The 16051-nt window shown below is 43.0% G+C and overlaps 1 protein-coding gene across 5 annotated transcripts in view; it reads left to right on the top strand.

The window, feature by feature from the left end:
* Positions 1 to 688: 688 nt before the first annotated feature.
* The window catches only part of LOC107396815 (von Willebrand factor A domain-containing protein 5A), a 29006-nt gene continuing 13643 nt past the window's right edge, over positions 689 to 16051 (top strand). For 2 of the 5 annotated variants that reach the window (XM_070543412.1, XM_070543411.1), the window contains exons 1-11: positions 1050 to 1269; positions 2315 to 2517; positions 2599 to 2821; positions 2943 to 3109; positions 3215 to 3329; positions 3421 to 3596; positions 3681 to 3769; positions 5141 to 5285; positions 5542 to 5621; positions 5704 to 5818; positions 5907 to 6065. In XM_070543412.1, the coding sequence (XP_070399513.1) occupies positions 1119 to 1269; positions 2315 to 2517; positions 2599 to 2821; positions 2943 to 3109; positions 3215 to 3329; positions 3421 to 3596; positions 3681 to 3769; positions 5141 to 5285; positions 5542 to 5621; positions 5704 to 5818; positions 5907 to 6065 (1623 nt within the window). In that variant the 5' untranslated portion in view covers positions 1050 to 1118. Of the gene's footprint in view, positions 903 to 1049; positions 1270 to 2314; positions 2518 to 2598; positions 2822 to 2942; positions 3110 to 3214; positions 3330 to 3420; positions 3597 to 3680; positions 3770 to 5140; positions 5286 to 5541; positions 5622 to 5703; positions 5819 to 5906; positions 6066 to 16051 lie in introns of those variants that run through there. The other 3 variants (XM_054742895.2, XM_070543413.1, XM_070543414.1) reach the window with 3 other exon arrangements.

The following is a 16051-nucleotide window of genomic DNA, read 5'->3' as shown; positions in this document are numbered from 1 at the left end:
CCTAATATTTGAATAGCTTTTAAGACTTCAAATCCTGCTGTTTTCTGTTCCCCTCTCGTCCAACTAACTATTACTTCTTGCAACAGGAGCAATAGACCAGAGGTTTTCCCACCAAAGAGATTGACTCAAGTCATTCTAGATAGATAAGCCATAGATACCACTGCAAAGTATTGAAAGTGGAATTTAGCGCAGAAAAACATGTTTTTTCAGTGCCCATTTGGCATATTGCATTCACCTGAAAGAAAATCAAAAAGCTTTGTTTCTCTAAATTAACAAGATAACAATAAAAAGCTCTGTTTTTCTGAAATAATAAGATAATAGCCCAAGAAAAAAATGAATAAAATAATCTTTACATGTTCTGTGGAGGAACTACATCATCCCGTTTGTTGAGTTGAATTCACTTTTTCTTTGCTTTGGGATTGAGACACTGGAAAATAGCTAGGCTACTTGTCTCTTAACTTTGCAGATTGACAGGAGGATAATTCAGCCCCGTTTGAAACAGCTTGGTTGGACTCTACCACTTTGTGAAAAATGAAAGGGGGTCATAATCTTGAAATGATGGAAACCACATTGTTTTGCGATTTTAATTGTCATCGATTGTGCTCTGCTGTCACTGGACACTACTATATCGCCATTAAAATGTTTTGTAAGCTCAATTATTTTATTTTATTTATTGGGGGGGGGGGGGGCTTCTGCAAGAGGAGGACGTGCCCCCATTGGATCTCCGCCTATGCGTACCGGGTTGTATGTGTGGATTTTACTGAACATCGCATTAACAGGTTTTCTTTAATTTAAGGGGTTTTAAAAGATAATTCTTTAAACATTTCCATATTTTACAACGGTAATGTTTTGGAAAGGAAGCATGGAGCGTGTTGGTATTTTAACATCTGATAGAACACCAGGTAACCAGATTTATTGTGCCTTTTATGAGTAACATTGACTCTGTAGTCATAAAAATGTAAGATGAAACTTTAGTGTGTAAAATACGGAAGCGTATCCGTCAGCGCGGGGAAATAATAAGACAGTTTCTCATTTTGTATAAATCTCGTTTCAACGAGAAACCTTCTCATATCAGAAGTTTGTTTTAACGAGAACGTTTCAAGTGGTTTAACGGTAAAATGGCGGTTATGCTGTGGTGGAATGAACGAAGCACCTATCCCATTTCATTATGCTCATCTTTAGAGAGTACAGCAGCAGCAGCAGCGCCACAACAACAACGGTCAAGGCAACAGGCTGACATCCCCGAGAAGTTGAGGTTGACCAACACAGGTGCAAAAACAATAACAAACGGCCAGATTTCCCACATGTCGAATGTAATATCGAGAAGTACGGCAATATTTTATTAATACAAATGTTTTAAGATTTTTAAACATGAAAAAGCACGAATAGGAAGTCAGTATTTACTTTGAAAGCACCTCAACCGCAATTTTGCGTGAAGAAGAAGAAAAATATCGTTTCTATAGCGCCTCTCAAGATAAAAACCACGAGGCGCTTCACAAAAACAAAAAATGTAAAAATATAAAAATAATTTAGAAAATGGTTAAAAATATATTTTAAACGAGTAAAATTAGAGACAATTGTGATTAAAAAATGTTAAGAAAGAGCGAGAGTGAACTGGAAAGAGAGGGAAATCAGTGGATCCTGAGGAAGGTGGAATAGGTGCGGAGACTAAAGAGAGTTGTGTGGACCGGAAATCCAAGTGTAAGCCTTGTCGTCTTTGTTTTCTAAGTAGAGGACGAAGTGTGGAGAAATGTGTTCACCTGACTAATTACTGCTTCTTAAAAAGGCACAAACAAGCTCTGACTCCATCCTCTTGTTTCTATTCGACAAAGATTCAAACATCCCGCTAGGTGTCAGTGTTTCGCCTTTAGAGCGATCTAATGATTACGAGTAATTAAATTTAAATTACTTTGAGAACCCCGTTTAAACTACTTTTATACGAAGTTATAACGAGAAACGTTCCTATTAATACGAAATACTGATCCTTTATTTTTTCACCGCACTGCTGCCAGAAAACACACTTGGAATATTTTGTGTCTATCTGTGTAAATAAATAAAATAAATAAATAAATAAATAAATGAATGAATAATAAATAAATAAATAAATAAAAATCTTGTTATTCTTTTTTGACACTACCTCGTTTTAGCAGATCAGTTCGGATTAAATGACAACATGCAAATGTTTTGCTCTAAAATGCTAGAAAATGAACACATTGCTGTTGATTTTTTTGTAATAAATCTTTTACTCAAACACAAGTAGTCACAGAGTCTGTATGTTTGTAAATATTTGCTAGTATTTGTTCCTGCTTGTCAGTTCCTCTAAAAAGCATCGAGGTGGACCTGGAGGTGAGGGACCATGTAGCTACAGTGGTCTCCACTCTGAACTACAAGAACCAGGAAGACAAACCACTAGAGGCTGTCTTTGTCATCCCTCTGCCTGGAGATGCTGCTGTGTGTCATTTCAGTGCTCAGATTGGACAGACACACATTGTAGCTGAGCTGAAGGAGAAACAGCAGGTGAGCTGGACACAGTTCCTCTAGAGCGGAGCTGAAACACAGTAAAGAGAACATTACTGACACGTTTCATGTGGACTGCAGGCTCGAGAGGAGTATGATGATGCACTGAGCTCCGGTCAGCAGGCCTTTCTACTGGAGGAGAGTGAGCAGAGTCCAGATATATTCTCTCTGAGTGTGGGCAGTCTGCCTCCAGGAGAGAGCGCCTCCATCAGGCTGGAGTACGTCACTGAGCTGGCTGTGCAGGCTGATGATGGGCTGAGGTTCTGTCTGCCTGCTGTGCTCAACCCTCGCTACCAACCTCGGGGTAGGAGAAGCAGCTGATGGATGAAGGAGACACACGTCCCGTTAGAACCCACCAACCTGACAAAGTCTCCAGATCAAACCAACACCAGGTGACTCCCTGTTGTCCGTCATGTTGTTTCCAGGTAGTGAAGGCCCCAGGGTCCAGGTGAGCTCAGTTCCAGCCTCTCTGGTGCCCTACAGTCTGTCCTTTTCTGTCCAAGTGTCCTCTCCTCGTCCAATCTGTAAAGTGGAGTCCAGCTGTTCCCTGGAGCCTCTTCAGTACCTGAACAGTGATCAAACACAGGCCACGGTGGGTAGAGAGCTGATGTTACTGCTGGGTGTGGTTGTTCCTAACAAGATGAACAACTTTATTTGTGTGTGTGTGTGTGTATGTGTGTGTGTGTTTGAACTGTAGCTTAAGTTGGCTGCAGGACACACGTTTGACAGAGACGTTGAAGTGCTGATTTATTACAAAGACACCCACCAGCCCACTGCTGTAGTGGAGGCAGGACAGGCCTCTGCTCAACCTGGTGAGCTCACACATCAAAACTAGTGTTTTTTGTGTATTTTTGAAATAAATGGATTTTATGGGATTTATGTTGATATTCTGTCCTGTTCCAGGCTCACTGATGGGTGATCCAGTGGTGATGGTGAGCCTGTACCCTGAGTTCCCTCAGTCTGTGATGTCCTCACTCGCCTCCAGTGGAGAGTTTGTGTTCCTGATGGATCGATCTGGGAGTATGGGCCGGTCCATCAATTACAGCAATCCACACGAAACTCGCATAACTAGTGCAAGGGTATTTATCTGAGGGTTATCTGTAAAATATAAACATTTTCATGTGTCTTGGATGTTGATTGTGATGTTTTCTGTTCCTCTTTAGGACACTCTGCTGCTCCTGCTGAAGAGTTTACCTATGGGCTGCTACTTCAACATCTACAGCTTTTGGTCCAAATTTATACAGATGTTCCCGTGAGTGATTATGTCCTTACACACACACACACACACACACACACACACACACACACACACACACACACACACACACACACACACACACACACACACACACACACACACACACACACACACACACACACGTGCAGTGAAGTTCATGACAGTCAGACTTGTAAATATATGATCCTGAAGTAGACGCTTGTATTTTATTTTTGACCTTAGTAAAATATTTAGTTTTTAAACTTCTTGGTTATGATTTAATCAATTCCATACTATTCAACAATACACCAACAAGAAAACTAAAATGATATTTAATATTTGAGCAAATTTGACCTAAAAATGTATTCATTGCTCTTTTATCACTCTTGAAAATCATGTATGGTCTTACCTTTAATAAAGTCCATGAACCTGACATCTCCATGATCACCCTGTTATATAAATCATATCATCTCCTATTCTGACTTAAAATTTAGTTTAAATAAATTCTTCAGTTTTTAGCCATAACTCTCCCACTCACTGAGAGTAAATTTAAACGAGCTCACTCTCACAGACTTGTCGGCTCTGTGTGTGTACGAGCAGCCAGTTTGCACGGGTGTCTATGGAGCTCAGCACTGTCCCTATTAGTGAGGCACGGTACTGCCTGCCTCCTCCAGTGCATTTTCACTAAGAGTTTATGGCCCTTCAGAAAGACTGAACTTGTCACACTCTTGTCATTAAATATATCAGACAGACTGTAGAACGTCGTCAAATCGAGCACATGGGAAATAAAAAATACATATGTTGGCGATATAAAGACAGACTACAGTGAGCATGTGCCAACTTCCTGCTTTGGTGAATGTGTGCAGCGCTGCTCTTTGAGCACGGAGGCAGCTCTCATCTCCGCCTCCAGAGGCAGCGCTCTTCTTTGCCTCTACTTTAGAGGGCGTAGCGCCACACACACCTGATCCAGGGAGTTGGTGCATGCGCTGTGCCTGAATCGCGGCAGCTCAGAGAGAGCGGAGGCAGGCACATCTGTTTCCCCTCTCACTTCTACGTGTATATTTTATCAAGGAACAAGTAAATTCAGAGATTTTTACCATAAACATTATGAAATCATACAGAAAACTACCAGTCAGTGGACACAATGACTTTAGATTAAATCCTTATTAGCATTTTACTTGTCAGAATGACAAGGTGCCTCTTCTGACTGCACGTCACTGACCCATGCACGCGCACACACACCATCGCATTTGTCGTATTTGGAAGAGGACGTTTATCTGCGGGTCATGCTCTATGTTTAATTTTGTTTTGGTTAATTTAAGTACTGTTTATATAATCTATTCGTGTTCTTATTAGAGTATGAATGAATTACCATCAGATCTAATCATCTTGTGTGTCTGATGGCAGTGAGAGTGTAAAGTACAACAGGAAGACCATGGAGGAGGCTATGAAGAAAGTTCAGGAAATGGGGGCTAATCTAGGAGGAACAGAGATCCTTCAACCTCTTCAACACATTTACAGCCAGCCCTGCATTCCCAAACAGCCTAGACAAGTGAGCGATAAAATAAAACTTCAAAGACACAAACGTGATTTTTAACACAACTTTAGCGCACCAGTCTCATAAAATGTTGTGGATGATCTGCAGAATAACTCCTTCTGCTCCACTCACACCCTTTAAGAAAGTTTTGAATGAAGCTCATATTTGCTCTTCATGTGTATTAGCAACATTGATGTTCCTAAAACACCAGTGACCTCTCGTTCAGATAATCTGTCGGTTTTTAACTTTTGAGTAACGTCTCGTCCCTTAGCTGTTTGTCTTCACTGACGGAGAGGTGGGGAACACCAAAGAAGTGATTGATCTTGTGAAGAAGAATGCAGGCTCCCACCGGTAACACCACAGAAACACTGACTCATAGTTGGTGTCATGACCTGCTGCTGCGTGTTGTAATGAACAAACTATGGGATTTTAGATGTTTCTCATTTGGGATTGGAGAAGGAGCCAACTCTGCTCTTATTAATGGGATAGCCAAGGCAGGAGGAGGTCATGCTCAGTTTATCACTGGGACTGACAGGATGCAACCAAAAGTAAACAAATATAACTCCATATGTACCAACAGATTATGCTGGATTGATAATGTGAAAAAGAAATCATTTTTACATTTTTAACAACCAGGTGACACAGTCACTGAAGTTTGCACAGCAGCCAGTCGTGGAGGAGGTCTCTGTCGCATGGGATTTACCAAAGGGAGTGTCCGCTACCGTCCTCTCCCCACCCATCACAACAATGTTTCAGGGTCAGAGGTCACTGATTTATGCCCAACTTACTGGAGAGGTAGGATCCCCATTATCTCGTTTCATGCTCAGATTTCATATTCTTTTGTTGATCTGGCCTTAACCCTTTGATGCATAATGGTCACAGTGGACAGGTACTTAAAATTGTTATTTATTTATTTTTGCTATTAAGCACAGCTGTTGAAGACTTTATTGCATTTGAACCCCTCTATTTGTACTTCAGTAAGTCAAGCCAACATATTTCATGTTCAGATTGCACGCTGTCCACTGAGGTGGACATGTAATAAATTATTTGTAAATTAATTTTTACAAAAAATATGTAAATATGAAATTTGTTTCATTCACACCTAAAGATGAATGAAAAAAAATGTAAAAAATCATGGTTGAAGATTTCATAATTCATGCATCAAAGGATTAAATAAACAAAACACTGTTTAGATCTTGTTTTAAGCGTAAACAGCTTTTTGCCCTGTTCAGCCCTCCAGCCAGGAACTAGTCTCCACTCTGCCACTTCTGGTCTGGCATCCTGGTCTGTTCTAAAATAAAATGTTTTATTTTATTTTAATTACCTTAAAAGACTCAAAGTCTCTTTTTACACTTTATATTTATTTAATCAGGATCGTTGTCAAGTCGACGCCAGAAACAATGAAACACAACTTGAATATTAGAGGAACAACAAGGCTTTATTCAACCAGCATTCATACAAGTTATCAATCATGAACAAAACATTTCTCTTACCGTTGCTTATGGGTGGAGAGCTGAACACCCCAGTTAGAAAACGTAATCCATGAACCTCGTCAAATAGAATCCTTCAAACAGCTCTAACAGCTCTGAGCTCTGCTCTGCTCCTTATACATTCCCTGATGTGCGTGCAAAGCTGCACACCTCCACCAGGATTACCTTGATTACATCCTCATGATCACATTATGTTCGGCTCTCCTTGATTACATCCTCATGATAAGTGTGATTGACAAACAGTAGTGATCAATAACTTGTATAAAGCAATTATACAACAGATGACAAGTTCATTTTTATTACATTCCACTCTTGAACTTTTCATCTAATTTATGTAACATATCCATCACCATTTCCCCATCAAAACCAACGTCATTTATAACATACCTTGTAGTTCCACTTTAATTTTCATCGTAGTCTTTGCATTATTACCCAATTTATTTCTCTTCTTAATCGAATAACATACCAACAAATAATAAGATTACACAATGTTAGAATGCTGATTATAATTAATGCTGCAATCATAGGTGGAATTAGCACTTTATTAGCGGTACTCGACATGCCTGTAAATATATCCCACCAATGATGAGCGGAAGCCTGTTCAATCAATGTAGCAACATGTTTTATTTCCCCTTGTGCCACAAGAGTAGACACCATAAGCCTGGAAAGGTTGGACCTATGAGAGTCAATCAATTTTGCCACTTCAGTGGAACCATCCAATGCGCATTTGAATCGTTCCAGTGAGAGTGTCCAAGGGGAGTGTAAAACCTCCCATTGTATCTTAGTCAGCCGACTAGATACAGTGTAATTACTCAACCAATAGGTCACGTTATTCCATTCCCACATATGTATACCCTTGAGACAACCTGAAAAGGGAACTGAAGGTACCTGTGGGGAATTGGTCATTGTAGCCACGCATAAGGTGTTAGGACCCACCTGCCAAAACTGTTCCTCTGGGGGTGTGACCGTCCAATCACAGAGTACGACCCTTGAATCAGTGAAACATGGATTGCTATGTCCTTTTACCAATGGGCAGGCTAAACCCTTATCAGTCTCATCACAGTGTTTTACTTCATATGTTCGATTTGTTTTAACATCCCACCACTCTCCACTAACATGGAGATACCAAAACCCTTTAGTGGTTATCACCGGCAGTATCTGATATCTACACACAGTCATTACTGATGTCATATTATACTGATCCCAGTATCCAGTACACATAGATTTATTACAAATCGTCATTTCTGCATGTAGCTGTAGCCATAATGAACTACTGATGTTCCATAATGTTCGCCATGCATGATAGTTATTACTCATTACCTGTATTTGAAACCTATTTCTCTGTGTCTCAGCATGAATAGTCTGCAAGGAACAGACTGTCCAATTACCTATGTGTGACAAATTATGCAATGCATCATAAGTTTCATTCCAAAGCTTTAGATTCCATTTAAATACACTTTTCCACACATCACTTCCTTCTAGCTGACTAGATACAGTCGAAGGCATCCATCTTGCAGTCTTGGTGACAGCTTGTGCGGTGTATTCTCCAGTGTTGGACAGCATAGTTCGTGTTACCTCATTGTTTGCTGTGTTAGCCAGACCATACAAAGTTCCAGTTCCTCCTAGCACGGTGTCATACCATGCTCGCCTCCTCCTGTTGCAAGGCGGAATAGGAGGGAATTTCACAGTCCATCGCACATATTCGGCTACCCTTATTTGTCCCATTTGTTGACAAGTGTGAACCAGGGGAGCTACAGCTGTCTGCGTAGCTCTAGCTGTGTCGGGCAGCACCCAGAATATGTACAAATAGGCGCGTCCTCCTGTGATTACAGTTCCATTCCTGATCCGGAAATCGCGATCAACCTTCATACTCCAATTTGTGCCATTTTGTATGCAAGTACCATTCCCCTGATGGTATGCACAGATGCACGCTGCAGAATTAAAGGTTACTGTTGATCCTTGAACCAACACCCCTGGGCTGATCACCCTTCCTCGGATTTTAAGACATCCTCTGCACCGGTACATCTTACCGGTAGATGTTAGGTTTCCCAAGTAGCAAGCGTCATTTGCTCTGCATGTGAATGTGCCTTGAGTGCGGTTGGACATACTGCTAACCAATTCCAGATGGCCCATGACCCCTTCTTCCAACACTTGTCCTTCCGTGAGCCCCCAACAGAAATGTGCCCTCAGTGCGATGACAGCGAGGACATGGAGGACGATGACCAAACATCCGACACCACCAGGTCCGCGGAGCCCATCCATCGCCTCGACAAAGGTTCAATCCTTTTGTAGGGGAAGGGGACCCAGTCAACCACCGTCACTCAGACACCCGCCGTTGCTTATGGGATACATATAAAACTGCAGATAGAATGACAAGCATTAATTTTCTCTCCTGTAACATTTGTTTATCGGAATATTAATCCATTTTTCCTCTCCGGGGAACAATACACTTACCACAGCATCTTTTCCCTGTGCAATAATCTCTCCAGCTCTGGGAGGACCATTGAGCTGCTCCACCCACACTTTTGCCCCCGCAGTAAAGTCTGATGATTCAAACCCAGTTTCACCCCTCTGAGTGATAGTGGTAGGTTTAGTAATCTCTTCAACTTTGGACATTACACACCGTTTGATTACTAACTGAGCTATCTTGTCTCCTTTTTCCAGTACCAACGGTTCTTTACCTGTATGCTGACACACCACACCTATTTCCCCTTGATAGTCTGAGTCTATTACCCCAGCTAAAATGGTTAGACCCCTCAAAGCTAAACCACTTCTTGGACACACATGAGCATAAGTTCCTGGTGGACATTGTATTCCCAATCCTGTTTTTACCACTGTCACTTTATTGGTTACTAAAGTGATGCTTTCCAAGATTTTAAGATCTAATCCCACAGAGCCCGCAGTTGCTCTAACAGGGAGTTCTGCCTCAGAAGTTAGTTTCCACATTCGTATAGGAGGGTCAGTAGAAGTTGTTTCCCTTCCTGCCCTGGCAACCATTAGCATCAGTGGAGTAACTCCATCCCCCACGGGTCTGTTATTTAACTGATGTACTGCCCTAGTCAGATTTTCTCTCCATTTGTCCAAAGAATTAATAACCGATAGTTTCCTTAGTTTCTCTTTCAGTAATCCATTCATTCTCTCAATGAGTCCACTAGCTTTCGGGTGATATGCTACATGATAGATCCATTCTACCGCGTTGTTCTCTGCCCATTCTTTGACCTTATTTCCAGTGAAATGGGTACCATTATCAGTCTGAACCTGCAAAGGTAGTCCATAATAGGTCTCTATTAATGACAGACATTTCAATGTAGCCTCCTGATTGGCGTTATGACACGGATGCACCACCAGTACCCCTGACACCGTATCCACGGCTGTGCATGCATACTTACAGTTTTTACTTTTTGGCAATGGTCCAATGAAATCAATCTGCCAACACTGTCCCGCTTGTTTACCTCGATGTATCTGTCCCTGTATATGTCGAGGGATTCTCTTTTTCTGATGTTGACAAGGTTCACAATCTTCTATGGCAGTTTTAATATCATCAATGATGAGATCTATTCCTCTGTCCCTCGCCCATTTCAATGTTCCCTGCACACCCCAATGTCCAGCAGTAACGTGAGCCCATTTGGCTAATCCAGGACTTGATTGTCTTACAGCCTGAATTTTCACTATCTTATCTACAGTCTGATTATGCAGGGATTCAGGATCATTGTTATTAGTATGAGCATCCACATGTAATACTGACACAGGAATATTTTGGCATTTCTCCCAAATGTCCTTCCATAGGTCAGCTCCCCAAACCTCTTTTGAATGTATCTTCCATTGTGTAGCATGCCAAGTTGGCATCCAAGTTAACATTCCTTGGGCTACTGACCAGGAGTCAGTATAAATACTTACTCCCTGCACCCCAGCCGTCATTATTACCATGTGTACTACTTTCAACTCCGCCCATTGACTACTCTTTCCTGTCCCTGTGAGTTCCATAACTTGTTGTGTACCAGGGTTAAATGCCCCAGCCTTCCATTTCCTGGTTCCTGCCACATATTGACAGGAACCATCAGTGAACCAGGCTCGCTCCTGCTGCTCTGGGGTGAGTTCGCTCCATCTTACCCCCAGTTTCACAGGAGAATCCTGGATTGGTTTTACCTCAAAAGGCACTTCATCCATTTCTGGAACGTCTGCCACTTGCTCGTGGAGCATTGATACTCCTTTTTCTACAATGTTTCCCTTTATTTTATCAGGATTGCCATGAATTACCGAGGCCTCCGCCCCAGTGTCAACCAATGCCATTACTGTCTGTACTGATTTTTTCCAATAAATCTGTAATTCCACATGTGGTCTGATATCATTTATTGACCATCCTGAGGCACTGGCAACAACCTGAGCTTGACCTTCATCCTATTCATCATCATGTTCCCTTCGGTGCTGTTTTTTCTTTCTACGCTTCACTGCCGCCACCTGATAACACTCATCTGAACTCTCCTCCTCTGAAGATTCCTTGGGAGGGGCGGAAGGTTCAGCAGGCTTCGACGCCACCTCCCTGATCACATTCTGCAACATTCCAACCAATTCTGACACAGACATCCTGTCGTCCTTTTCAGGACAATGTCTGAACTGACAATGGACCTTCAGTCCCATTTGGCTGCATTTCTCCATCAATGCATTAGTGGGCAATCCATCAATCTCCTCAAACGGCACTCCCGCTTGTCGCAGTGCCCTCCACAGATCTGTTCTAGAGGGGCCCATTGCCCCCCCTTTACGACCCCTTGAATGTGGATCAATCCTGGGTTTATTTTCAGTTCTAGCTCCCTCTCTCCTCGTCTCAGACCAATCACCCAGCGTGGTGAGTTCGCCAAGACGATCTTTTATCGCGGCAAAAGTCTGGTCTGCCGCGCCAAACAACAAGCTGGTCACCATGGGTTTATAATGTGGTGGGGCATGTCTGATGAGGTGATCTCTAGTTGCCTTAGAGATGTTACAGTCCACCACTCCAGCTCCCCCGTTTCGAGCCACTTGCTCTCTAATAGTGAGTCTGGTGAGCCGCTGAATGGCATCTCTCACTGTCTGCCATTGCCCTTTAATCTCAGACCAGTCCGCCGTGGTAGGATAGATTACATGACATGCCAGAGCATATGCATCCCCCACATTGAAATCTTCATCAGCTGGCAATGCCCGGACTGTAGCCCTGTATTCAGCATTTATCTGTGCATCAGTACTTAATCCTGAAAATCTCATGGCATCACCGGCATCTATGGCTATATCACACGCGCCATCCTCCATAAGGCGATTAAGCCAGGAGTCAGTTGGTTCGCCTGGGCGCTGTTTCAGCTTCCCATTCATGTGATTTAACTCATCTTGTGAATAATCCTCTAGCGTTGTTAGCAGCCTAGGGGCGGGTTGTGGCTGCTGTTGTAACATCCTTCTTATATTACCCGCCTCATCGAGTTCCGGCCGTCCCTGATCATCCACCATATCTACCAGTATTGGTGGAATAATTTGCTGTTCTCGCCGACGCCTAGTAATAGGTCTTTGTTCTGACATCTTTATCCTCTGTAATGATGGATACAAGGGCTGAGGTGGTGGGTCAGGTTTAATCACCCACTCCTCCTCCTCATCATCCCCCCAAAGATCCCCGTTCCATTTCTGCGGGTCCCAATCTTCACCAACATTCTTTACAAACGCCCGGATCTGAGCAGGACCTGTTCTACGAGGTCGCTTCTTTTCCTTCCTTTGCGCTCGAGACACAAAAGTCAGCGTTTTATCCAAAACATTCTGAGCATGCTTTAGCTCTTTCCCCATCACACACACTCTCTGCTCAAACTCTGAGCATGATTTCTCAACTTCTTCAGCATGGATTTTCTCCTGCGCCGCTCGCTCTCTACAACTGCTCAATTCTAACTCCTGTTTTTTCCATGCTTCTGCAAAAAGCCACATCATATCTCTCACTCCTGCCAGCGGCGCTTTTTTTTTAACTTCTATCCGCGTCAAACGGTCCAGCACCACGGCGGGGCTGACCACTCCATTTAACTCTCCCCACGGCCCAGGGCGTCCACCGCGCTGCCTTAACATATCACCAATGGATCGGAACTCCTCCGTTTCCCAGCCGGGAATCGGCACGGGAATCGGCGTTCCCTCCCCAGAAGCACTCGGCTCCTTTTTGCTTCTCCAAAAACACTTCATTGTTGCTGGAATAGCTTGACTGATCCTGTTCGTGACGCCAAAAATGTTCTAAAATAAAATGTTTTATTTTATTTTAATTACCTTAAAAGACTCAAAGTCTCTTTTTACACTTTATATTTATTTAATCAGGATCGTTGTCAAGTCGACGCCAGAAACAATGAAACACAACTTGAATATTAGAGGAACAACAAGGCTTTATTCAACCAGCATTCATACAAGTTATCAATCATGAACAAAACATTTCTCTTACCGTTGCTTATGGGTGGAGAGCTGAACACCCCAGTTAGAAAACGTAATCCATGAACCTCGTCAAATAGAATCCTTCAAACAGCTCTAACAGCTCTGAGCTCTGCTCTGCTCCTTATACATTCCCTGATGTGCGTGCAAAGCTGCACACCTCCACCAGGATTACCTTGATTACATCCTCATGATCACATTATGTTCGGCTCTCCTTGATTACATCCTCATGATAAGTGTGATTGACAAACAGTAGTGATCAATAACTTGTATAAAGCAATTATACAACAGATGACAAGTTCATTTTTATTACATGGTCGCAGCAGTAACTTTCTTCTTTTTTAGCTACACTTGCTAGTATCATGTTTTCAACCCTTTATTGGTAGACAGTTTAAAATACAAGGACTAATCTTTTATTTTTAACTTTCTTTGTTTATTTAGCCTGTGTGAGTCCATGTGAAGCGAGCAGAGTAAATCAACTAAAAGGCTGCTTGGAAATGACCAAACTCAAAGATCTTTTGAGGCACAAAATAGTTTGCAGTAAATAATCAATAAATCTAAAATATGAAAAAAATAAAATAAAATCTGCTTCAGCTGGCTAAATAAATTATGTCACCGGGAGTGAACCGGCATCAACATTTGGCAAAACAAGTTGAAAGTAGAGGGCTGCATCGGGATTGGGTCCCGCCGGGTCCCGCGGGACCCAACACATATCTTGCGGGGGCGGGCGGTGTGAACTTTGCTGCGGGCGGGAACGGTCGGCTAAAAGAAACAGTGCGGGGTCGGGATGAGTATGATGGAGTCGGCAACTGATTTTGAAAAGAAGCTGAAACAAGGTCTTTATGACACAAAAACCAAAGCAAGGCAAGTCAGACATTTGGAGGAGTTTCTCCGATCAGGCCTCTCTTAGAAAAGCGACCTCGATCACTGCCTGACTACAGAGGAGAATAGAATATGAATATGAAATGGCCTTGACTTCATTAACCCTATAAGCACCACACAGTAGCTCCTTTGTTTATTTTAAGAATTTTATAGTTTTAAGTAGCGAGGAGTCATTTGAAATCACATGCGCCGAGGCATCACCTGTGATCCTGCATGGTGACGCATCAGCTTTAAAGGGTTAAAAACGAAATGAAATCAAAGTGTGTCAATCCTGACCAATGTGTTAAAAGACGTGCAGGATCCGATCAATTTGTTTTTCCTTCATTTACCATCACGGCGATAACGGCGCAGTGCGCAGCTCTGGTGGTAATCAAGTTAAATTTTATCTCTTTGCAACAATTTTCACAAGAAAACAGAACAGTTAAAAGCAGGGCTTGTGTTGACCGGATAGTTCCCGTATTTGACCGTTTATTTTGACAAAGAAAGAATAGAAAGAATTACCCCGACGCATGCAGACGAACTGACATTTTATTTGTTTCGCAAATCGCAGATGTAGCTAAATCACCCAAGAAAAGATTCCCATCTGAACATCTGAGCTGGACATTGCTCAGCGCAGCTCACTGTCAGCGCGTACATAAGGTGCACAGTGAGCTGAAGATGTGGAGAGGGGCTTGGAGCGATTCGCAGAACCAGAGCGCATGCGGGAAGGTTCGTCCCACTGAAGCGAGCGTTTTCCAAACCCTGTCTCTCAGAGAGACTTGTCACTTAGAAAATGTTCCCTGATGATGAAACTTTGGCTGAATAGCGCTTGTTCCTGTCTCCAATGTGCGACGCATCCAGGAGCCTGTCTGAGGAGAAGCTCAGAATCTCACATCTTCAGCTCAGAAAGCGCCTATATGATTACTCACAAGCGTGACCCAACCCGGTCTCACAGTAAGACCGGGTTGGACCTGTTCAGGTTTACACAGACAATCTTTACATTTAGAATTGACATACAGATGTAAAATTAATGCAGTAAAATATAAAGCATTTTATTTAAATATCCATTCATTATTTTACAAGCACAGAGAGCCGCATCAGATGGATGGAAGAGCCGCAGGTTGCCGACCCCTGGTATAGCCTATAAAATGACATGTTTTCTCCAGGACCATAGAGGATGCAAACTCAATACATCTCTTTTATTGTGAGGTAATAATTTCTCAGAGTTTTGCGGTTGCGGGCGGGAGTAGACATGCACGCTACGGGTGCGGGCGGGAGTAGACATGCACGCTACGGGTGCGGGCGGGAGTAGACATGCACGCTACGGGTGCGGGCGGGAGTAGACATGCACGCTACGGGTGCGGGCGGGAGTGTAACACACACGTTGCGGTTGCGGGCTGTAATGGTCAGAAATTCAGCGGGAGCAGGCAGGAGCAGGATGAAGAAAACAGTCCCGCACAGGGCTCTAGTTGAAAGGCTTTAACCACTGGATTACCAAGGCCACCTCAGCTGCAGATTGGCCTTAAACACTGTTGTTGGCGTGTTTGGGCAAAGTGTCTCTGAAACAAACTGTTTCATTTCCATCAGGGCAAGCAGACGGGGTACACCCTGGACAGGTTGCCAGTCCAACGCAGAGACACACAGGCCAAAACGACCAAGCACACACACTCACACCTAAGGACAACTTAGACAGACCAATGAACCTGACAGTCATGCTTTTGGACCGTGGGAGCAAGTCGGAGCACTCAGAGAGAACCCACGCATGCACAGGGAGAACATGTTTGCAGAAAAATGTCTGTGAAGGTTCTCAGTCATCCAGGTCATTGTAGTCTAAGGAGCTTTGAAAGAAAAGCGCCTGGACTTCTTTGAGTTGCTTGAAGACGTTTCACCTCTCATCCGAGAGGCTTATTCAGTTCTAAGGTCAAATGGTGGAGAGTCCCAGATTTAAACCCAGTGGGAGTTTCCCCCCGAAGAGGGAACAAAATACCCCCTGATGATCTTCTACATAAACAC

Source organism: Nothobranchius furzeri, chromosome 13 (genome assembly GCF_043380555.1).
Source record: "Nothobranchius furzeri strain GRZ-AD chromosome 13, NfurGRZ-RIMD1, whole genome shotgun sequence".
In the NCBI taxonomy this organism is placed as follows: Eukaryota; Metazoa; Chordata; class Actinopteri; order Cyprinodontiformes; family Nothobranchiidae; genus Nothobranchius; species Nothobranchius furzeri.
This window is presented reverse-complemented; position numbering and strand designations above follow the sequence as displayed.